General features: G+C 52.6%; 2 protein-coding genes across 10 annotated transcripts; one reads left to right on the top strand and one right to left on the bottom strand.

The window, feature by feature from the left end:
• The first annotated feature begins 434 nt into the window (after positions 1–434).
• On the top strand, positions 435–8962 carry Hmga1 (high mobility group AT-hook 1). 5 transcript variants are annotated; one of them, XM_048347934.1, is made up of 6 exons: positions 435–554; positions 812–922; positions 3633–3814; positions 5906–5989; positions 6617–6667; positions 7825–8962. In XM_048347934.1, the coding sequence occupies exons 3-6, from the start codon at positions 3680–3682 to the stop codon at positions 7876–7878; spliced, it is 324 nt and encodes a 107-aa protein (XP_048203891.1). In that variant the 5' UTR covers positions 435–554; positions 812–922; positions 3633–3679; the 3' UTR covers positions 7879–8962. The 5 variants fall into 5 exon arrangements, with proteins under 5 accessions (XP_048203891.1, XP_048203892.1, XP_048203894.1 ...); XM_048347935.1 differs by lacking the exon at positions 435–554 and having other exon boundaries at positions 7825–7910; positions 7942–8962; XM_048347937.1 differs by lacking the exon at positions 435–554 and having other exon boundaries at positions 3671–3814.
• Positions 8963–9253: 291 nt separating this feature from the next.
• On the bottom strand, positions 9254–11371 carry Smim29 (small integral membrane protein 29). Of its 5 annotated transcripts, XM_048347940.1 has the most exons (6): positions 11272–11370; positions 10517–10638; positions 10123–10297; positions 9910–9935; positions 9593–9698; positions 9254–9462 (listed from the first exon to the last, which is right to left on the bottom strand). In XM_048347940.1, exons 3-6 carry the CDS (start codon positions 10231–10233, stop codon positions 9397–9399), a joined length of 309 nt encoding a protein of 102 aa, XP_048203897.1. In that variant the 5' UTR covers positions 10234–10297; positions 10517–10638; positions 11272–11370; the 3' UTR covers positions 9254–9396. The 5 variants fall into 5 exon arrangements, with proteins under 5 accessions (XP_048203897.1, XP_048203899.1, XP_048203900.1 ...); XM_048347942.1 differs by lacking the exon at positions 10517–10638 and having other exon boundaries at positions 11272–11371; XM_048347943.1 differs by lacking the exons at positions 10517–10638; positions 11272–11370 and adding an exon at positions 10980–11257.
• Between the last annotated feature and the right edge of the window lie 12193 nt (positions 11372–23564).

Raw genomic sequence — 23564 nt, 5'->3', positions numbered from 1 at the left:
CCGGGGACCCACGAGCCGTCTATCCGCGCGAAGGGGGACGGCGTGTAGGCCGAGGCCTCCGCCAACTGCGTGCGTGTCTCCTCCCCCTGCGCCCGCGTGGACCCCCCCCTCCCGGGCACCAACGCCCGCCCACCCCCGCACGCCCGGCGGGGGGCCAGGCCCGAGCGCCAGGAAGGCCCCCGGAGGTGAATCTCCCCGGGACCTCGTTCTCGAGAGGAAGCGCGCCCCGTCGCACGAGGGGCGCGCCCTTGGCGCCCCCACCCCCCCAGTTGAAGAGTGGGCCGTCGACGCGGGTCGCGGCGCGATCCCCGCGCACAGCGACCAGCAGCAGCACCCACCCGCGCGGCGGCGGCGGCGGTTGGCGGGCGGCCGCCCTTTTAAATCCCCGGGCTCATTTGCATGGCCCCGCCCCCCGTGACACGACTGGCGCGGGCGGGCCCGTCCCCCCTGCCCCTGGGTCGCTCTTTTTAAGCTCCCCTGAGCCGGGGCTGCGCTCCTCTAATTGGGACTCCGGGCCGGGGCTATTTCTGGCGCTGGCGCGACTCCAAGAAGGCGTGAGTTCGCGGCCGCTCCGGCGGCTTCTCTTTTCCTATCCGCATGTCTCTATCTATCATTTAATTAGATTATTTATTTATGGAGGCCGCGCGCGGGCCGTGCCCAGCTTCCTGCCCCTCGCCATCCTCCGGGGGAGGGGAATATCTCTGCCCCCCCCCCTGGATGTGACATATAAATGCCCGGCGCGGGCCTGGGCGGCGAGCACGCGGCGGCGGCGGCGGTCTCTGAGCGCCTCTGCCCTCTCTCCCGCTTTCAGATCCGCATTTGCTACCAGCGGCGGCGGCGGAGCCAGGCCGGTCCTCAGCGCCCAGCACCGTCGCTCCCGGCAGCCCCGAGCGCGCACCGCAGGCCGGCGGCCGAGCTCGCGGTGAGTCGTCTCCGGGGCCCGCGGCGGCGGTGGCGGACCTAGGGGGGCGCCCGCGCCCCCGCACGCCGCCCCGGGGCTGCAGCGCGCGCCGCCGGCTTTATTCCCAGGCCCGGGCGGCCCGGGCCGCGGGCGGGGAGGCCGCGCGGCGCGGGGGCGGGCGGCGGGGCCGGGCGGCGCGGGGCGGACGCCCGCACCGCGGCCCCGGCCGGCGGGCGCCCCGCGGGGGGCGGGGACCGGGGAGAGGCGCGCGGTGGGGGAGGGGGCGCGCGGCTGCGGCGAGCGCGAGTTGTGCACCCGGCGGAGCCCGTGCACCTCGCGCGGCCGCCGCTCCCGCCGAGCCCGGCCGGGCCAGGGCGCGGGGGTGCGGGGAGAGGCGCGGGCTGCGGCGCGGCCGTGGGGGGCGGGCGCCCCCGCACTGGGGGGGAAGTTCTGGAAGTGAGGGGGAGGGGCGGGAACCCCGAGATTCGGCTCGGTCCTACCCGGCCTCTCTCCGGGCGCCTCCTGCGCAGACGAGGCCGGATCCTGGGCCTGGGTTTGGGGCTTCACCCCGACCCCACCTCCGGCCTGGCCCGCGCCGCTCCAGCCCCCAGGGCCGGGCCTGCCTTCCGCCCCCACAAACTGGTTTCTCTGCTTTGCCGGGCTCTGTTGGAACTAGTCCCTGTGACTCCCCGTTTCTGGTGTGTTTCTTCTTTCTTCCTGGGGTTTTATTTTTCGGGGAGGGTGTGGAGGGAGGGGGTTCTCTTCCTCCAGCGCGCGCCAGGTTTCCTGCCCCAAGGCGGGCTTGGGTGCCCCCTCTGGCAGGAAGTGGGGCCGGGTGCACCCTCGTGGCGGTGCATGCGGTCGGGGTGCGCTGTTTTCCCGCGCCTGCCGGGACGCCGGCGCCCCTCCCCCCGCCGGCCCAGCTCCCGGCCTACTGCCCCGGGCGCAGACCCTGGCGGTCACCCTGGCCCTGGGTCTGGAGCTGGGGCTCACACAGCCACCAGGCAGCAAGCGCAGCACGCGCGCCCTTAGACCCACCGCGAACCTATTCCATTCTCAACAACTTGCTGTGTGACCTTGGGCTGCTCACGAGGCATCTCTGAGCTACTTTTTTCTTTTTCTAAGAAATGAAATTGCCAAGATTTTTTTTTCTGGGGTCATTCCCGAAAAAGTACTTGCGTTTTCTGGATCCCTTTACTATGGATCCCTCTACTAAGGAAACAGGGTTTTTGAGGCTCAAGAGGACTCGTTACCAGACAGGGATTGGGGCTGCCTTGTAAATGTGGCTTCTCTTAAGCCAAGCTTAGCTGATGTTCCAAAACAGGTGGAAGAGACAAGTGTTTTCTTGTCCTCTAGATAAAGCCTAAAACCCTCATGCAGTGGGAGCTACCTAAAGTGGGAGAGATATAAAGGGACCCCGACAGCAAGAGGTGGGGGAGGCACCAGATGGCACAAGAGCTGGAGACCAGCCAGGCTCCCCCAGGCAGGCTGGGCCTGTGCTCTCCGGGGTTGGGTGGGACCGGCTTGGTCCACGGAACCCCCCACTGAGGGGCCTCAGGCAGACCTCATTTAGCTGATTAATTTTGATGTTTAGTTTGAAGCGGACCTGTGGTGTAATATAAGATTCTAATCACTGCCTGTAATTACAGAGCAGACCAAGCCACTAATGAAGGAGCAGGATAAATCAACTTAAAGGGGTCTCTGAGTCTGAAATCTGAAATACGGCAAAATAGAATAATTACCAAGGTCCCACTGTCTGGAGGGTCTCTGCGTAGTTAAGGATGGGGAAGTTAAGTCCTCCAAACATTACAAGTACCAAAAAAAGGTTTGCATGTCATGGAGTTTAAATGGGAAATTGCCTCAAAATCCAAAAAAGCAGAAAGAGAAGTTACCTTCGAACAGTTTCATTCTCGTTTTGATAGAAATTTCTTTAAGTACTCTGTGGTTGGGTCTTGAAGACAGTTTGGAGGGCTTGTTGAGGCAGCTGTGGCCTCCTTAGCCCCACTTTACAGATGGATGGGCTTTCAGAAGCAGGGCCACTCTTGCCACCCTCCTTTTAAGGAAGGACAGCTGATGGTTGGTCTGTAGACATGTGGGGCTTGAGCTCTCCCAGGCTGCTTGTCCACATCTGGGTAATGACGGAGGGGAACTGTACTGCCCCACATAGGGGCAGTGCTTATCTCTGCCTGGCCCGAAAGCTGCCTTTGAAGCCTCCTGCCACTGCAGGTGGGCTGGGCGTTGGACTTTCCCTTCCACCTCCCCTTTGCCACTGCAGGGCCAGCCATGTCTTCCTCGGCTGTCCAAACTCCAGCGTCCTCATTGACTTACCCTAGGAGAGGGCAGAGGATGGGGGGCTCAGGCTCCTGGCCTGCCAGTGTTTGGGCCCTTGGCAGTTGGTCCTCCGGCAGCATTGTCAGTGTGCTGGGCAGAGGTTGATGTCCAAGGTCTCCCGCCTACTTCTCATGCCCTCTGAACTGTCCAGTCATGGTTTCCTCTCCAGTGAGAGGATGGCACCTCCCTTACAGGAGGGGATCCCAGGCAGTAGTGGGACCCTGTAACTTCCCCACACCCACTGTGGGAGGGACAATAAGGGCCTTCTGAACAAGGGATAAATCAGAGCTCCCAACCTGGTTCTGGTGGGAGTCCTGTGGCCACCAGGAGCAGGCAGGTCCCTTAGTGTGCCTCTTAGGGGAGTGGGCCGGGGGTGTCTGATGCACGCCGCGTTTAACAGCACTTACTGTCTCCCAGCATCCCTGCTGACCTCCATAGTGAAGGAAGATGAGTGAGTCGAGCTCCAAGTCCAGCCAGCCCTTGGCCTCCAAGCAGGAAAAGGACGGTACTGAGAAGCGAGGCCGCGGCAGGCCACGCAAGCAGCCTCCGGTGAGTCCAGGGACAGCGCTGGTAGGGAGTCAGGTGGGTTTGAAGCTTGGTCTCGCTTTGCCTTTTTGGGCGAGGGAGTTGTTCAGTAACTAACCAATGTGCATGACTGCATGGGAGAATGGAATCATTCCTGTAGGCACGTGTATTCCTACCCTCGAGTGTGCCACAAAGCCTGCATGAGACGTCAGGTCCTCTGGGTACCCCCAGGGGTAATTCTGGGACTGCAGTACACAGGTCTAAGCCAGACATGACCCAGTGCTTACACCATGTAAGCCATCCACACAGGCTACTTGAGGACCAATGACTTTTTTTTTTGTCAGTCCTGGGGCTTGAACTCAGGGCCTGAGCACTGTCCCTGGCTTCTTGCTCAAGTGGCAGAGCCATGGTGCTTTTTGTATAGATGTGGTGCTGGGGAATCAAATCCAGGGCTTCATGTATACAAGGTAAGCACTCTACCACTAGGCCATATTCCCAGCCCATCAATAATTTTTAATAGTTTTTAAAATGAAAGTATGGGACTGGGAATGTGGCTTTAGTGGTAGAGTGCTTGCCTAGCATGCATGAAGCCCTGGATTTGATTCCTCAGCACCACATAAACAGAAAAGGCCGGAAGTGGCTCTGTAGCACAAGTGGCAGTGTGACCCTTGGGCAGAAATTCAAGGGACAGTGCCCAGGCCCTGAGTTCAAGCCCCAGGACTCTCGGGAGAAAAATGAAATTATAGTTGGGAATGCACACCAGTAATCAGCTTTGAAAAGGCAGAGGTAAGGAGGGTGCTGAGTTCCAAGGCCAACCTGGAATACACAGCAAGACCGTCTCAGAATTAAAAAAAAACGCTAACAGACTATGGCTGAGGGTGTGGCTGAAGTGGTAAAACAACTTCCTAGGAAGCCTGAGGCCAAGTTTCAACTCCAGTACTGCCAAGAAGAAAGTGTATTTTTTTGCTTTGCTATGGATAGGATCCAGAGCCTTATGCATGGTAGGCAGATGCTCTGACACTGACCTATAACCTTTAAATATATGGCTTTAGATTTATTACGACCGGGTTTAATAGAATTTGAAATTATTTTGTCACAGTGCCAAAAGAGTCCATGTCTTGGGAGGGCGGTCATGAGTTCCTGGGCCACACTGAATAGTCCTGGAGTAGGCATCGCCTCAAGCTCTGTAAATGAGCAGATGTTAGAGACCAGGAAATGTAAAGTTACCACCTGGTGGAGAACAGAGTGTCCTGGTGGGTAGTTGAGGATTTGGTAGCAAAGCCTCTGCTGCAAAAGGGGGGAGTTTACTTCTCATAGAGGCACCTGTCCTGTCTTCCAAGCCCAATTCTTACTGGGGAAAGAGGTGAGGAAAGGAATAGTTTAGCCCTTGCCCTTCAGAATGGGCAGACTAAGAAGAGTGGTGGAATTTAGCTGTCCCATATAAACTGAGGCATCTTTGGAGCTCGGCAAGCCCTCTCTCCCCCTCCCCTCCCATTGGATGTGGTCAGGACTACTGGACTGTGTTTCTGATCAGTCCCCAAATACCACTGTCCCTGCTGGGGACCGTGGCCAGCATGACTACTGCCCAGCTTCTGTTTTGTGCACAAGCTTCTTGCTTTGGGGTTTATTAAATCCTAGGAGCAGCAGTAAGGGCCAGAGTGTCTGGAGTCTTAGTAGAATTCCTCTTCCCTGAGGTGTCAGCTGGCCATTGGAACCAGGGCTTTGGTGTCTAGCACAGGGAGGGGGTGGGTACAACATGGTCTATGCGATGACTTTGAGGAAATGGAAGCTCCAGCACTTGCCTGGTATCAGTAGCAGGTTCTGGTGGTTAATTGGAGATGAGAATCTCACAGACTTTCCTGCCCAGACTGGCTTTGTACCTCGATCCTCAGATCTCAGCCTCCTGAGTAGCTAGGCTTGAGCCACTGGTACCCAGCTTCCCTAAAGGTCTTCTCCCTGGCTGCCTGTCTTGGTAGCCCAGAAATTTCCAGGCTAGCAAAGGAGGTTAACAACAAGGCTTTCCAAAGATGGTCAAACTGGGCAGTGGCCTGCTGCCCTGGTTTTGTGTGTTGGTGGTGACACGGTGACTTCGCTGGGGTAGGGCAGGTGGTAGCTGGGTCCCTGACTCTTGCTCATTTGTCTTTTCAGAAGGAACCCAGTGAAGTGCCAACACCTAAGAGACCTCGGGGCAGACCAAAGGGGAGCAAAAACAAGGGTGCTGCCAAGACCCGGGTGAGGATTGAGAGAGGGCTGCGCTAGGCGGGTGGGGAGCGACCATGCTCAGCAGCTCTGGGAAACGCTGTGAGTCTGCATCTGCGCCCTAGGTCTCTGATAAATGTGGAAACTGGCGACTAAGGTCTCTGCTTCAGTGGCCCTGGTCCTGCCCAGGACCAATGGGGAAACGAAATCAGGAGGCTATAAGCTACCCTGGTCTAGAGAAAGACGAGGTAGAGGGAATTGAAGGGGTTCTGCCAGATCCAGACCAAATGTCACTTTTGCCTGGGGGACCCTGGAGCCTAAAGGGGTAGGGTCGAGTAGAGAGGGCTACGTTCACAGTCGCATCATTCTTTCAGAAAAATTGTTTTTTAATTTTTTTTTCTAAGACACGACTCATATCCTCTGAGTCACAGTAGGGGAAGGGGTCGGGGGTGGGTGGGTGTTGGGTGGGGGGGCAGGTGTGGCTGACCAGTCATCAGCAGCTGGCCTTGGGGTGGGCCTGCTGGGAGGGAGTCCTGGGCTGCCCTGAGCAGCGGTAGGCCGCCTGTCCTGACTCCCTGCTCCCTTCCCTCTCTAGCAGGCCTTGGGGCGCACTGCCCAGCAATTTTTACTTAGGGCATGTTTGTTTGCTTTCTGACCTAGAAAACCACCACAGCTCCAGGGAGGAAACCAAGGGGCAGACCCAAAAAACTGGTATGTGTTCTTTGCCTTGGGGTCGTCCTTGGGGGAAAGGGGAGGTTGATTCTGTGCATCTACCACTGAAAAAACGCTCCCTGCCACCTTGCGGGCCAGAAAGCATCCCAGGACAGGCAGTGCTGCTGGCCCAGAGTGGCCTTGTTTTTCTAGGACTTTCTGTATGCGTGTGGCCCACACTGCTCTCGCACTCTCCTCCTGCCGCTACTTCCCTACTACTGGAAGTGCAGGTGTGCTTACAGCTTGGCTTGCCTGTGCCCTTCAGAAGTGAGGGTTCTCAGGTGGAGCTATCCCTGCCCTGGGGGCGGAAACAGGGTGTCCCTGCTTCATGTCCTCCCCAGTTAGGATGAATGAATCTGCGGAATCTGTCTTGGGTTCCGCTGGAATGGGGAGTTATAAAGTGGCAATTCTACCTCTGCTTGTGGTGGAGAGATAGATACCATCCCGTTCTTGGGTCTCCAGGTTGGTTGTGGGCTGTCAGGCCACTTCCAGGGGTGCTGTGTGCCAAGGGCCACCCCAACCTTCCTGCACCTGGCCCTTTCTTTACTACCCATATAACCTGTTTCTCAACTCCCTAAGACATTGACTCCTCCAGCTGAGCCACCACTGGGGCTGGGGGCGGGAGGGGCTAGGGGGCACTTCTGGCCTGGGCCCAGCAGTGAGTAACAGGAAACAAGTTGTTTTGGAGTTTGTGCCTGGCACGGGGCTGTGGGGCCCTGTGGTGTCCTGACATTCCCGCCCAGTGAGTGAGCCCTGCTGCAGCGCCCACTTCCCTTCCTCCCCACCCTGGGCTGGGGTCAGCCTGGGCCACCCAAGGACAAGCCAGAATCGCACCCCCCAGTGCCCACCCAGGGCCTGGCATCTCCTGGACTTCTCCCCGTTTCCTCCCCTGGAGAGCCAGGTCCTGTCCTCCCTTGCCTTGGGGCTCTGTCGTGCCTGAGCCGCCTGGGGGCCAGGGGCCTGGCTCTGCTGCTGGGCCATAGCAGAGCGTGCGTGTGGTTTTTTTCCTCCTTTTAAATCCTTCATTTTTATGAATGAAGGCTGCGTGGAGGTTGCTGAGTCACCCACACACTCAGGCCTGACTCATCCCCCTGCTGGAGGGGGGTGGCCTTGGGCGGAGAGAGGTCAGGACCAGAGCTGCTCTGCCTTCCCCACAGGAGAAGGAGGAAGAAGAGGGCATCTCGCAGGAGTCCTCGGAGGAGGAGCAGTGACCGCGCAGTGCCGACTGCTCCCTGGCCGGGAGCAGCTTCCCTCTGGGACTGGACAGCTTCGTTCAGCTTCCACAGCCCCTCCCCCGGCCCCCCTCAACTGCCTCCTGTCCCTCTGCGCCCTTCCCACCGCACACTACAGCACCCCAGTGCTGCAGGGCTCCCACGGGAGTGGGGAGCGCTCCCCGCCTCCCCCCAGCGCCCCTCCCACCTCCACACCTGCCTCCCAGACAAGGCTAACTTCCCACTTAGCCGCAGCCTGCACCTGCTGCGCCCCAGCTCCCTTGTGGAGAAATTGGTCTCTGAGCTTTTGGTTTGGGGACTTCCTCTGCTCCTCCACTGTTGCCTCTGGCTTCCCTTAAAGGGGCCTGAGAGGGCTCCCCTGGCCTTAAGGGAACCCTTGCCCCATCCATTCTGACATGCCCACTCTGACTGTACTGGCATCCACAGGGGGTCCCCAACCCCCAGCCACTCACTCCCCTCCCTCACCTGTTCCCCGGCACTGGGTTGGGCAGCCCCCTGTGGGGAGCAGGTGAGAGGGCAGGAGGTGGGGCCCGCCCCTGTGGGCCCCCCATGGGATGGAGCATCCCCACTTGTGCTCTAGGCTGTTCCCCTGTCTGTGGGGCCCTGCCTACCCTCTCCCTTGCCGGCCCAACCCCCAAGGTTCTGGTTCCATCTTTTCCTCTGTTCACAAACTACCTCTGGACAGTTGTGTTGATTTTTTTTTTTTTTGTTCAATGTTTCATTCTTAGACATCAGTCATTGCTGCTGCTACCAGCGCCAAACATTCATCATAGCCTCCCATTCAGCCCACATTCCCCTCCCCCAAGACGCTTCATGGGGAAGGGGGTCTGGGGCACAGTGGGCTGGGTTGCAGACCACCCCAGTCCCAGGGAAGGTGGGCCTCTGCCCCTAGGATGCTGCAGCTGAGTTGGGGGGGGGTCCGTGTTGATTGTGTGAAGGGTGTAGGGGGCCACTGTCTCCCCTTGTCCTGTTGGGGAGGGGTGGCCATTATTTGTCCCAGCCTGGGGCTCCCCCTTTGGTTTCCTATTTGCAGTTACTTGAATAAAAATATCCTTTTCTGGAATAGAGTTTGTGGTTTGTCTTCCAGATGAGGAATGTGGCGTGCAAAGGAGAGAGCAAGGCCAGGGCGGGAGACCGGTGCAGGTGGCATGGGGAGCTCCTTCAAGCCCTCGAAGAAATCGCCCACACTCCTCGCCACAAAACATTTTATTTACAATATATATGTGTGTTTGTACTGAGTGCTATATATCTGAGCTGGTCACCATGGAAACAGTTCCAAAACCCTTTGGGGATTGATGCCAAAGCCAAGTCCAGGCAGGCTGGAGGAAGCAAAGCTATCTCCCGGTAGCTTCCCCTAGAAGGGGAAAGTGCCTGGGGATTGGGTGTAGGCCTAGTTCACAAGGTTGGCGGCTAAGTGGGGGAAGGAGAATTGAAGGCCCAGTGCTTGAGGCAGCCGCAAGACCCACCCTAAGGGTTCTGTAGGTCAGTGCAAAGGGGTCAGGTCTTGACATCCAGCAAGGGCATCCGCTTGTGCTGGTAGCCACTCTGCCAGCCGTGTACCACCTGTGGGGGAGAGCCATGCTATTATAGGGCTGGGAATCTGCCAGGAGCCCCACTGGTCACGTGAGGAGGGCAAAGGCTCTGGGGAAATAGAGGCAAGAACAAGTGCTCCCTTCACTGTCCCCTTGCTCACCTTGGGGTCTCCCACATCAGAGAGAAGTTCCTGCTCTGCCTCGTGCAGCTCCTCCGCAGGGTCGTAGCTATACATGGGGAGGAGGTGATGGCGAAGGCGGTCCACCCTGGGGGAATAGGAGGAGCTTAGCCCAGGCTCTGCTGGGCACCAGACTACTTCATGTCCACTTCCTGATACTAGGGCTATGAAAGGGGTCTTCCCATTGAGGAAGCCAAGAGCAGCAGGACCAAGGACAAAGTTTCCAGGCGTGGATCAGGGAGAGTTGGTGCAGGGAAGAAATCTGGAAGTGGGTGTGGTACAGGGGCAGGGACACTCACCGCTTTTTCTTCTGGATATACATTACCTGTAACAGAGACAGCACTGTGGAGGCTAAGGCACCCAAGCTGGCCCACTGTTAGGGAGTGCCAACCTCCACCCCCTTCTCTCCAGTACGGATCAGCTGAGATGCTATGTGCACTAGACCAGGCCCACCCAGCCCATGCCTTGGCAAACGTGTGGATGTCTATGTGTGTATGTTGGAGGCTCCTTACCACAGCCACCACCACTCCGACCAAGGTGATGAGGAAGAAGGGCCCCAACACATAACCCACCATGGAGTCACTGTTGGCCTGGGGGGCATTGGGCACTGTCGTGTTACTCATGACATCGGCAGGCAGGTGGTCCACATGGGCGGCGGTGCCTCAGGAGGGCGCCTCCGCTGGGCCCCTGGGAGAGGAAGGGAGGTTGATCAATTGTTCCTACAGAGATAGCAGATTCTGGTCCCTCCCCTGGCGCTGGAGATCTGTGGATACTCAGGTCAGCCAATAGATCCAAGGTAGGTGTCACTGCTGAGTGATTCCTCCCCCTGCTGCTCTTAGCTGTTGGGAAAGGAACCAGGGAAGGCCCAGCTCCAGAGCTTGCTTCCTGCCCAGCTCCTATGCCTACATCTGGGTGGGGCCCAGCTTAGATACTGGTTCAACATTTGCAAGTCTCCACTGCTGGGGAAAGGTTAGGTGCAGGTTCTCGGCTCCTGCCTTGGACCTCCAGACCACCGGGGGTGTCAGCACCTATCCAGAGAAGCAACCAGAAAGATTAAATAAACAGGAGGGTCGTACACCGACGCCTTGGGGGTAAACTGGGATTAAAGGCTAAGAGCCCCAGCCAGGCCTAGACTCGCATGCCCTTCTTGTCATCCTAGACACGGCTACCCCTGCCACCGGTCTCGTGCCAATGTGGACACTGAGTAGGGCTGGACTCTACAAGATGATGTCACCTCCCTCTGCTCCCCGGCCGGGGCTCCGCCCAGGTCCCTCCCTCCTGTCCTGGGCCGACCACAGAGGTGGAGGATCAGCCCTGTCAAAAGAGAGATCGACCGGGGGCTGTGCACGGGGACGGCCCAAGTTCGTACCCCGGGTCCTCTCGGGTCTCTATCCGGAGGACAAGATAACAAGCACCCAGCCTCAAGTCTGCGGGACACTGGGCTTGCGTGGACTTAATCGCAAGCTCCCCGTCCCGGGCTGAGGGGTCAGCCCGGATCGGGCGGGCACCGGGCCGCGGCTGGGCGGGGAGAGGTAGCTCCCACGAAGGTGGGAGGCTCCAGGGGTGAGGGGAGAGAGCCGGGTGGCCGTCCCTCACTGGGCACCCCGAGGCGTGGACCCAGCCGGGCGCTCCGCTGCCAGTCCTCCCCGACCGTGCCTTACCTCCCGCTGCGGCAGCCCCCGCCGGAACGCCCCGCGTTGGCTCCCTGGCCCCGGAAGAACAGGCGTGCGCGTGATCAAAGGACCTGGCAGATGGGCGGGGCCACGGCCAGGCAGCAACCAATCCCGTGGCGAGAGGAGGCTTCTGCGCCTCCAATCCGGAGGCGGGCAGGCGGTGCGGGGGCGGGGACGGCCGGCGTGCAGGGCTCACCCTCCGCCTTCAGGGGGCAGTCGAGGGCCGCGCGGACGGCGGGGGTGGCACGCGGGCCGCTGGAAGTCAGGTCCTGCTGCTGGCTCCACCGTTCTGGTTGAAGCCCGAGTGTAGGGTCACTCTGTGACCTAACACAGTTGGGTTTTTTGTTTGTTTGTTTTTGTTACTTGTTCTTTAATTATCCTTAGCTGTACAAAGAGGTCTCAACTCAACATGTGCGTAAGATGCATCTTGATCAATTCAATGTCATGTCTTTCATCAGTCTCCCTCATCTCTCCTGCTCCATCCACCCCCTCAACTTCAGCCCTGGGCCTGCAGGACCCTAGCTGTATCCCCGTAGGCCTTGAGGGTTACTGCTGCCCAGCTGTGGGACCATCAGAGGAGCGGCTGTCGAGAGGATTAAGTGAAGACATGGAGAAGGAGCCCAATATGGACAGTTCCAAATGGTGAGCCTCTTTGAGGTTTGGGGGAACAGCAGCAGAAAGAACAAAGGGGTCAGCTCCTTCCCCCAAATCCCAGCATCTTTGGCAATCTTGGGTCAAGGATTTCATGGTCTGATCATCAACATGGTCCACACTCACTCAGAAATCTGACTGAGTAGACTTTACTGCTTTCATTATCCTGTTTGTGATTATTGTGTTGCCAAATACTCCTTTGGGAGAAACTCAGCCAAGGGTACAAGAGATCTCTTTTCTTATTATTGAATGTAGATCCATACATAGCTTAAATGAGTGTCCCTATACATATAACTTACAGAGATATATGCTTATAGTTTTATACCAGATCCCATTCTCTTCAAAATCACAAATGATTTGAAAAAAACCCCAAGAGGATAGAAACCAATAACAACAATCAAGAGAACTACTCTCAGCAGATCACAGTGGCTCACTCCTCTAACCCCAACTACTCAGGAGACTGCAATCTAAGGACCATGGTTCAAAGCCAGCCTGTGGAGGAAAGTTCATGAGACTTTTATCTTCAATAAACTACCAAAAAGCCAGAGTGGAGGTGTGGCTCAAGTAGTATAGCACTAGCCTTGAGTGCAAAAAAAAAAAGAAGAAGAAGAAGAAGAAGAACCTCAGAAATAGTGCCCAAGCACTGAGTTCAAACCCCGGGACTAGCATAAAAGAAACAAACCAGGGCTGGGAATATGGCCTAGTGGCAAGAGTGCCATTTGTATACATGAAGCCCTGGGTTCGATTCCTCAGCACCCCCATATATGGAAAATGGCAAGAAGTGGTGCTGTGGCTCAGGGGATAGAGTGCTAGTCTTGAGCAAACAGAAGACAGGGACAGTGCTCAGGCTGAGTGCAAGCCCCAGGACTGGCAAAAAACAAAACAAAACAAAACAAAACAGAAATTTTTTAAAAAAAATCAGAATCTGGCCTGGTGCTGGTGGCTCATGCCTATAATTCTAGCTACTCAGGAGGCTGAGATCTGAGGATTGCAGGTTGAAGCCATCCCCAGCAGAAAAGCTCGAGACTCTTATCTCCAATAAACTACTCAAAATCCAGAAGTAGTGCTGTGACTCGAATGGTAGAGCACTAGCCTTGAGCACAAAGAGGCTCAGGGACAGTGCCTAGGTCCTGAGTTAAAGCCCCACAACCAACAACAAAAATCAGAATCTGTAGGAGGCCTATAAAATGAATGTCTCTATTTAGAACCCCGAAGAAAAGAAACAATTATTACACTTGAAAATAGAAATGGGAAAAATCATGAAACTAAACCTGCTTTTTGAGATGATCAACAAAATGGATCTAGAAAAAACAAAAAGACAAAAAAAAAAAAAAACCCCACAACCCACCAATAGCAGGAATGACAAAGGTGACATCATTACAGGTTCTATAGACAAGAAATGTAAAAGAGGGGGCTGGGGATATGGCCTAGTGGCAAGAGTGCTTGCCTCATATACTTGAAGCCCTGGGTTCGATTCCCCAGCACCACGTATACAGAAAATGGCCAGAAGTGGCGCTGTGACTCAAGTGGCAGAGTGCTAGCCTTGAGCAAAAAGAAGCCAGGGACAGTGCTCAGGCCCTGAGTCCAAGGCCCAGGACTGGCAAAAAAAAAAAAAAAAAAAAGAAAGAGGGAGAGAGAGAGAGAGAGAGAGAGAGAACAAATTACTGAACTGCACTAAAGATGACACAAATTTATAGCAATTACATTGAAATGGCACTATCTTAGCTTTAATAGCATACAGCAATTAACTGCTCCTATTCAGTTCTAACCCCTCTTTTTGGGCTGCTATTTTATATATTTTATATATTTCATGTATTTATACATTGCATACACAACATACATTTATAATCAGGTTGCTATTTTATGAATTCATACATTTATATATTGTATGCATAACATACATTTGTTATTGCTTCATGCATTTGATTTTTAAATCATATAAAGACAAAAAAGAGTTATACTGTAAACCAAAAATGCAATAAGCTTTATATTACTCATATACCCTTGCCAATAATCTATATTGTGTGTCGGCAGATACTGGGGCTTGAACCCAGGGTCAGGGTGCTCCCCCTTAGCTTTTCACTCAAGGATGCTGCTCTGCCACTTAAGCCACTGCTCCACTCTGACTTCTTGCATATGTACATATATATATACATATATATGTCTATGTCTGTCTGTCTGTCTATCTATCTCTTTATCTAGATGTGGTGAAACTAGAACCCTCTGCATTACTGGTGAGAATGTAAAATGGTACATTCACTCCGGAAAACAGTATAGATACTCCTCAAAACAAAAATAAAAGCAAGAGCTGTGTGTGCACAGTGGCTTGCACCAGCCATCCCAGCCACAGTGGAAAGTGTAAACAGAAGGATGGGGGTCCAACTGTCCCAGGCAAAAGCAAGATCCCGTCTCAAAAACAGCTAGAGCAACCAAGGCTGGAGCATGGCTCAAGTGGTACAGCACCAGCCTAGGAAATACTAAGTTCTGGATTCAAACCCCAATAAGATCAGAAAAGAAAGGTCATACGAGACAAAGGAGAACACTTTATATTGATTAAAAGGCTGATTCATCAAGAATACCCAATAATTTTTTTTTTTTTTTTTGTCAGTCCTGGGGCTTGGACTCAGGGCCTGAGCTCTGTCCCTGGCTTCTTTTTGCTCAAGGCTAGCACTCTGCCACTTGAGCCACAGCGCCACTTCTGGCCATTTTCTGTATATGTGGTGCTGGGGAATCGAACCCAGGGCCTCATGTATATGAAGCAGGCACTCTTGCTACTAGGCCATATCCCCAGCCCAATATCCAATAATTATAAACAAAACCTAATAACAAGGAAATTGTGACTGAAATTAAGTGAGAAATACACTTTTTTTCCCTTCTTTTTCTTTATCTGAGAAGTTGATGGGAATTTTCTTACACATTTAAACATGTTCCTATCTAATAAATGTATCAAGAAACAAAAATGCCCAAAAAAAACAAAAACAAAGAAACAAAAATGAATATTATATATACCTTATAAGCATATGCATACAGTAGCATGATTTTGTTTTTCATTTGTATTTAATTTGTTTTGTTTCGCTTTGCTGTTGGGGTGGAACTCAGGGCCTTGAGCACACTAAGCAGGCACTCTACCACCGGGCTATACCCCAGCCCCTATCGAACTTTTTTTTGATGACTTCTAATCCTGTATAATTATGGGGTAAAAAGTGGCAGATAACGTATATAATATGGAATTACTGAGTCAATGTAATCACATGTCATGTTAACTACTTATCATATATTCTTTTTTTTTTTTGCCAGTCCTGGGCCTTGGACTCAGGGCCTGAGCACTGTCCCTGGCTTCCTTTTGCTCAAGGCTAGCACTCTGCCACTTGAGCCACAGCGCCACTTCTGGCTTTTTCTGTATATGTCATGCTGGGGAATCGAACCCAGGGCTTCATGTACATAAGGCAAACACTTTTGCCACTAGGCCCCTACTTATCATATATTCTTCCTAACACAACTTTGTATCCTTGTCAGGTCTCCTCAACCCCCCCCCCCCACCCCACACCATGACTGGTACCAGCATTCTGCCTGCTCCTTCAATGAGTTTGATTATTTTGCATTCCACACATAAAAGCATGCAACATCTGTCTAGGAATACACAGTTATGTGATAATAGTTAAGATTTAGGTACCCCGCTTTTAATACTGAACAGAGTATCCCAGAGAAATCAGTAAGGTAATAAAGGACTTATAAAACATTGAAAACTGGGGCTGGAGATATGGCCTTGTGGCAAAGAATGCCTACCTCAAATACATGAAGCCCTGGGTTCAATTCCCCAGCCACCACATATACAGAAAACAGCCAGAAGTGGCGCTGTGGCTCAAAAAGCCAGGGACATTGCTCAGGCCCTAAGTCCCAAAAAACAGTGAAAACCAAGCAGACATATCCAGACATATCCAGACCACTCCAACAGCAAAATACATCTTTATTCTCAAGTGCACATGGAACATACTCCAGGATAAAGCATGTTAACACACACAAACATAGGCACATCTTAAATATAAATATAATATATATATATATATATATACACACATACATATATACACATATATGTTCCAACAAAGGAAAGCTCAGGACTAGATGGCTTTGGTGGTGAATTCTACCAGACATCTAAACATTGAGCACTGAGTTATCAGCACATCAGCACATTTCCTCATTCTCAGCATGGTCCTGACTTCAAAGCCCCTCTTCCCCAGGGCCGGAGGGTGTCTTCCATTTGCTCCGAGGCTTTGTGGAAAGGGAGATGGACAGTTACCAAATCAACAACGGAGCCCACTTCGACGCCTCCCTCCGCCTCGCTCCGCCTCGCTCCGCCTCGCTCCGCCTCGCTCCGCCTCCCTCCGCCTCCCTCCGCCTTCCCGCAGCTCACCATGTCCTGGCTTATCCCACAGTCTAAGTGACCGAGGGAGGGTATTTGGTGGGGAAGATGTCGAACCCTCTGACTTCTTTTATCTCTGTATTTTTCTAAGATTTATTTTTTTATTTTTTATTTTTTGCCCGTCCTGGGGCTTGAACTCAGGGCCTGGGCGCTGTCCTTGAGCTTCTCTGTGCTCAAGGCTAGCACTCTACCATGTGAGCCATAGCACCACTTCTGGCCTTTTCTGTTTATGTGGTACTGAGGAATTGAACCCAGGGCTTCATGCATGCTAGGCAAGCATTACTCAACTGTAAGCACTGTTTACTGTGGAGCACATCCTATCTCACTTAGAAGCATGCTTCCTCTTGCTCTGACCACATTCCCACAGCCACCAGGGGTCTGGTTCTTGGTCCCATGCTCCATTCTATGTCCTCTTATTTCTACCTAGTTATTTCCATTTCCTTTCATCACATTGTTACTATTTTTTTTTCAGCGTTGAGGATGAAACTCAGGCCTTCACACATGCTAGGCAAGAACTCTATTACTGAGTTCTTTTTTTTTTTTTTTTTTGGCCAGTCCTGCGCCTTGGACTCAGGGACTGAGCACTGTCCCTGGCTTCTTCCCGCTCAAGCTAGCACTCTGCCACCTGAGCCACAGCGCCCCTTCTGGCCGTTTTCTGTATACGTGGTGCTGGGGAATTGAACCTAGGGCTTCATGTATGGGAGGCAAGCTCTCTTGCCACTAGGCCATATCCCCAGCCCCTCTATTACTGAGTTCTAACACTAGTTGTGTGTGTATGTGTGCATGCACACACCAGTATTAGCTAGGGCTTGTACTTATGGCCTGGGTACTGTCACTTGGCTTTTCATTCAAGGGTGCTACTTTACTACTTGAGCCACAGCTCCACTTCTGGCTTTTTGCTGGTTCATTGGAGATAAATCTCATAGACTTTCCAGCCCAGGCTAGCTTTGAACCTCTATCCCCAGATTTCAGCCTCTTGAGTAGCTGGGATTACAGGTGTGAGCCACCAGCACCTAGCTTCTATTAAGTCTGATGCTGATGGGGCATAGGACTTTCATAGTTCAGTGTTTTTCCTACTAGCATTTCCCAGTTATCTTGGGCCTCCTCAGTGCTTTCTCCTATGAGTAGAGTTAAATCTGTCAGGCTGTATGTAGCAGAGTGGCAAAATCACTTGCCTAGCAAGTGCAACATCCTGAATTCGATCCTTAACAAAAATAAAATAAAATTGTCAGGCTGGGCACCAGTGGCTCACGCCTATAATCCTAGTTAACTCAGGAGGCTGAGATCTGGGGATAGAGATTCAAAGCCAGACTGGGCAAGAAAATCTGTGAGTTGTTTTTGTTTTTGTTTTTTTGCCAGTCCTGGGGCTTAAACTCAGGGCCTGACACTATCCCTGGCTTCTGTTTGCTCAAGGCTAGCACTCTGCCACTTCTGTGTATGTGGTGCTGAGGAATCGAACCCAGGGCTTCATGCATGCTAGGCAAGCACTCTACCACTAAGCCACATTCCCAGCCCCTCTGTGAGACTCTTATCTCCAATAAACTACTCAGAAAAAGCCAGAAGTGGTGCTGTGACTCAAGTGCTCAGGGACAGTGCCCAGGCTCACAGTTCAAACCCCAAGCCCGGCAAGAAAAAAAACAATTAATGAGTTTCACTGAAGCAGTTGGCTTTGCTAAGTGTCCACTTCCTTGCTCATGAGCTGGGCTTTAAGGTCACAGGGCCGTACAGACTCCGTGGAAGGCAGCCGACGGCAGGTGGTTTTTCCTGTGTGAGGCCTAATGCAGTCACTGCTGTTTTAAAGCCTTGGCTGGCTTCTGAGTGATGAGGAAGAAAGTGACCCTGGCTCACCTTTCCCTGGCTCACTGTTGCCATCGTGTTCCAGATTGGGCCCCTCTTTATTATCACCAAGCCCAGTGCTCTGCTATCCCACAAGTGTACCTCCAGCTGAGTGCCCCCGCATCCCTCCTGAGCCATTTGGAGGTGACTTCTCCTTTGAGGCAGCTACTCCACCATTAGTCTTTTTTTTTTGGGGGGGGGGCCAGTCCTGGGGCTTGGACTCAGGGCCTGAGCACTGTCCCTGGCTTCTTCTTGCTCAAGGCTAGCACTCTGCCACTTGAGCCACAGCGCCCCTTCTGGCCATTTTCCGTATATGTGGTGCTGGGGAATCGAACCCAGGGCCTCATGTATATGAGGCAAGCACTCTTGCCACTAGGCCATATCCCCAGCCCCCTCCACCATTAGTCTTTTCCCATCACATTTACCACTTGTATTGTTACTGCCTTTGTCTGTTGTAACTTTGTTCATGTTACTATTGTTGTTGTTGTTGTTATCCATTGTGGGTCTTGAACTCTGGGCCTGGGCGCTGTTCCTGAGCTCTTCAGCTCAAAGCTAGGGCTCTACCACTTGAGCCTTAGTGCCACTTCCAGTTTCCTGTGGGTTAATTGGAGATAAGAGTCTCCTAGGGGGCTGGGAGTATGGCCTAGTGGCAAGAGTGCTTGCTTCCTACACATGAAGCTCGTCTCCTGGGGCTGGGAATATGGCCTAATGGTAGAGTGTTTGCCTCGTATACATGAAACCCTGGGTTCAATTCCTCAGCACCACATATATAGAAAAAGCCAGACGTGGCGCTGTGGCTCAAGTGGTATAGTGCTAGCCTTGAGCAAAAAAGAAGCCAGGGACAGTGCTCAGGCCCTGAGTCCAAGCCCCAGGACTGGCAAAAAAAAAAAAAAAAAAAAAAAGAAAGAAAAAGAAAAGAAAAAGAGTCTCCTAGACCTTTCCTCTTTGGGGCTGGCTTTGAACTGCGGTCCTCAGATCTCAGCTTCCTGAGTAGCTAGTTTACAGGCATGAGCCACTGGCACACAGCTCATATTATTTAGTGTGTGTGTTTTGCTGGTCCTGGGCCTTGAACTCAAGGCCTAGGCTCTGTCTCTGAGCCTCTCTGTGCTTAAGGCTCGCACTCTACCACTTGAGCCACAGAGCCACTTCCAGTTTTTTTCTGTTTATGTGGTGCTGAGGAATCAAACGACCTTCACAGTAACTGAGGACAGTCACCTAAGACCACAGAGCCTGTCAGCAGCTGGGCACCCCCTTCATGCCACCGACTTTGTGTCACACCATGGGGCCTTTCAATGAATGACAGTCCACTCTCCCTTCCTCTTCTAGCTGGTTTACCCATTGCATGCCACCTGCTACCTAAGCCAGTGCCTCTGTGAGAATCATGTGTCCTGAGCTCAGCACACTGCTGGTATTCAGGATACAGAGCATACAGCCCAAAGACTGCACCCTCAGATTCTGAAATGCTAGCTGGGTGTCACAGACTAGGAGGAAACAAGCCTTTCACATTCCAGGTCTGAAAGTAGGCAGCCAACAAGCATGCCAACAGGCTTTTGGGTCCAGTGATCAGGTCTCTAGGGATAGGAGGCAGCCTGACAGGATGAGGGGGGACTGCCATGTGTACTGGCCAGGACAGTCAGGGTCACAGCCCCCACCAGACATCAGGGCAGCCTCTCCACACTGGCCAAGAGCTGTCCTGGTCTTTTCAGTTGATTTCCACTCATCACCTATGACCAAGTTTGGGGGATTCTTCTTTGGATTTCTTGTTTAGCCACAAGTTCTGAAGGCTATTGGAAGACTAGCCTAGAGAGGATCCCACACTTGGCATTTACTCTGAAAACAAAACAGAGAACCAAGAAAGTAGTAAACATGATGCTGGTAAGCCACCATTACACTACTGGTCCACAGATCTTACACGTGAAGTGGAGGTGTCAGACTGGATCCCAGTGTACCAGGCTCAGCAGGGGTTTCCTGACTGTGCCGACTGCATCAGCATTGATGAGCTCAGTCTCATTGTGCACATGACTCCGGCAAAACAAAGAGCCCTTTGACAGGGGCAGGGAGCTGAATGTGATGGTACAGCCGGAAATTTTAGCACACGGAGGCTGAGGCAAAGGGGATCGAGAGCAAGAGGCCAATAATACATAGAGTGGAGGGTGAGGAGGATGGAAGGGGTGACATTGATGAAGATGCATTTTATTCATAAACTGACATGTTGAATGGAAACCTCTTTGTGCAACTACTTACGTAATTAAAGACAGAATTGCAGGGCAACCTGAGTTATATAGCAATCTCCTGTTTTTTGTTTTTTAAAAAGAGCAAGAGCCCCCAGAAGACAGACAAGGCAAGGGTTTGCAGAATCTGAGTCTTATTGCAAAGGGTGCCCTGGTCAGTGGCTACGCATTTATTCTGTGGAAATAAAGTTAACAGGCTATCTTTGGCTTCTTTAATACCATGTCATGTGTCTTGACCTTAGTGCTACCTTCTCTCTGGGCACATACATGAGTCTGCGTGAGATCCCTGTGACTTGTTTCCTGGAAAGAGCTCTTTCACTGACCACATTGGGTTTCCTGACACCTGGCCAGGGTGGTACCAGCCGGGTCTGCTGTGGGGCCCCTGCTTGTGACGGTATATGGATATACTGATCTATGATAGGCTGTTCTTCTTGCTTTTCTACCCTCCTTCTTTTCCCTCATGTGTGGTAGGCAAGGCACAGCTTCTACATGGCTCCTCTCCAAGCTCTCCTCTGCTGGTTCTCTTTTCCACACTTTGCCCTCAGCACACTGTTGGTCATCTCAACTAAAAATAAAAATGCTCCTCTTATTGCTGGGTGCTAGTGGCTAACATCTACAATCCTAGCTACTCAGGACGCTGAGATCTGAGGATCATCATAGTACAAAGCCAGCCTGGGCAGGAAAGTCTATGAGACTCTTCGTTACTTACCCGCCAAAAGCCACCAGAAGTGGGGCTGCGGTTCAAGTGGCAGAGCACTAGTCTTGAGCAAAAAAACTTAGGCATAGCACCCAGGTCCTGAGTTCAAGCCCCAGGGCTGGTACAATAAACGTTCTTCCTGTTTGGGCCCAAGAGGTATGCTGCTCACTTTCTGTGTGCCACCTGTCTGTTGTCCTCTGCCCCCAAGTCCTCCCTATACACACCTTCAAAAACCGGCTCACTGGGGCTGGGAATGGGCCTTAGCAGTAGAGTGCTCACCTAACATGCATGAAGCCCTGGGTTCAATTCCTCAGCATCACATAAACAGAAAAGGCTAGAAGTGGCGCTGTGGCTCAAGTGGTAAAGTGCTAGCCTTGAGCAAAAAGCAGGGACAGTGCCCAGGCCCCAGAACTGGCAAAAACAAAACAAAAATCTGGCTCACTGTCAGGTATCAGTGGCTCACGCCTGGTATCCCAGCTACTCAGGAGGCTGAGATCTGAGGATTGTGGTTCGAAGTCAGCCCAGACAGGAAAGTCTGTGAGGCTTTTGTGCTGGTCATAGGGCTTGAACTCAGCACATGGGTGCTGTCCCGAGCCTCTTTTGCTCAAGTCTAGCCCTCTACCACATGAGCCACAGCTCTACTTCCCGCAAGACTCTTACCTCCAAGAAACCATAAAGCCAGAAATGGAGCTGTGGGCTCAGGTGCTATTGAACAGGCCTTCCTTGAACAAAAAAGTTCAGGGACAGTGCAGGGTCCTGAGTTCAAGCCCTAAAGTCAACACAAACATGAAAGGACTTATGCACTCTGAACTCTACCCCCATCAGGCTCCCAGTGTGCCCTGGTGCAGGAAGGACGTGCAAAGGCCCTCTCCAGTGTAGGGCACTGGCCGTGTGCCCCCGGCACCTTGCAGCACAGAAGACAGGAGCAAACATGGGAGGTTCTAACTGCCACTGGCATCTCCACCTGACTGCTCCTCAGTTCCCTCCGGGGCACATCTCCATGGGGCCACCTCTGACCCCTAGAGCCATTCCCAAGAACTTCCTGCGGAAGCTAGACCTGAAATACACGTGCACCAGATAAATTATACAGGTCTCTTAAGTATTCACACACAGCGAGCCCAACGGAGGATACTCTTAGGGAAAGAACACAAAGGCACAATACCTATGTGCCACTGACCCATACAAAATATTTATTGAAAAAATTCCAGAAAGTGGAAATGACTTTTGTGTGTGTGTGTGTGTGTGTGTGTGTGTGTGTGTGTGTGTGTGCTGGGGCTTGAATTCTGGGCCTGGGTACTGTCCCCAAGCTCTTCAGCTCAAAGCTAGCACTCTACCACTTTGAGCCACAGTGCCACTTCTCTCTCACTCTCTCTCTCTCTCTCTCTCTCTCTCTATATATATATATATATTTTTTTTTTTTGCCAGTTCTGGGGCTTGGACTCAGGGCCAGAGCACTGTCCCTGGCTTCTTTTTTTTTGCTCAAGGCTAGCACTCTGCCACTTAAGCCACAGCGCCACTTCTGGCCATTTTCTGTATATGTGGTGCTGAGGAATTGAACCCAGGGCCTCATGTATACGACGCGAGCACTCTTGCCACTAGGCCATATCCCCAGCCCCACAGTGCCACTTCTGATTTTCTGGTGGTTAACTGGAGATGAGTCTCACGGACTTTCCTGCCGTGAGTTGGCTTTGAACCTCAATCCTCAGATCTCAGCCTCCTGAGTAGCTAGGATTACATGTGTGAGCACTTAGCAGAAACACGTTGTTTTCCTTTTTGCCTTATTTGTTCCTTTGGCTGTCTTTGGGGAGGGTAAAGGGGGGGGGCACAGAAAAGGCAGGACAAAGGGTGAACATATGCAGCAGTGGTACTCATTAGACACTATGTTGAAAATGAACTATATAACTTCTGGGTAGGGACTGGAGGGGAAAACCTGGAGAAACAAAGGGGCGATATCATCCAAGAAGAACTGTACTCTACCTGACTTACATAACTATAACCCCTCTGTACCTCACTTTTATAATAACAACAAAAACTTTTCCAAAGGAAAGAAAAGAACTCACCAAGGAGAATGAAACAAAAAGGACTAAAGATCTTAGGGAAAGCTCTGGAAAGAAGAGACCAGACACTACTGGCGATGTGTGTGAAATACTGTTTTTTATTGGTTGGCACAAGATTACAACCTATTCCAGTGCCCTTCCCTCCCGCACAGCTCAGATTCAAGGAAACAGATTGAACACACAGAAAGGAACAGCGCGCACACAGGTTTAAGCATTTGTTTTTACAAAAGGAGTTGGCTATGGGAGTGGTGAATTCTAGTGTAGTGCTACGGTAGTAGTATAGACTACAGGGAAAGATGTCTGTCCCCCTCTGCTTGTGTCTGAGACCTAGGGAAAGGATATATAGGGCTGGCCTGCTGATAAGGGGGGGTGGGGGTGGGGGTGGC

This window comes from Perognathus longimembris, chromosome 6, assembly GCF_023159225.1.
Source record: "Perognathus longimembris pacificus isolate PPM17 chromosome 6, ASM2315922v1, whole genome shotgun sequence".
Lineage (NCBI taxonomy): Eukaryota > Metazoa > Chordata > Mammalia > Rodentia > Heteromyidae > Perognathus > Perognathus longimembris.
The sequence above is the reverse complement of the archived record's forward strand: the minus strand, read 5'-3'. Positions and strand labels throughout refer to the sequence as shown.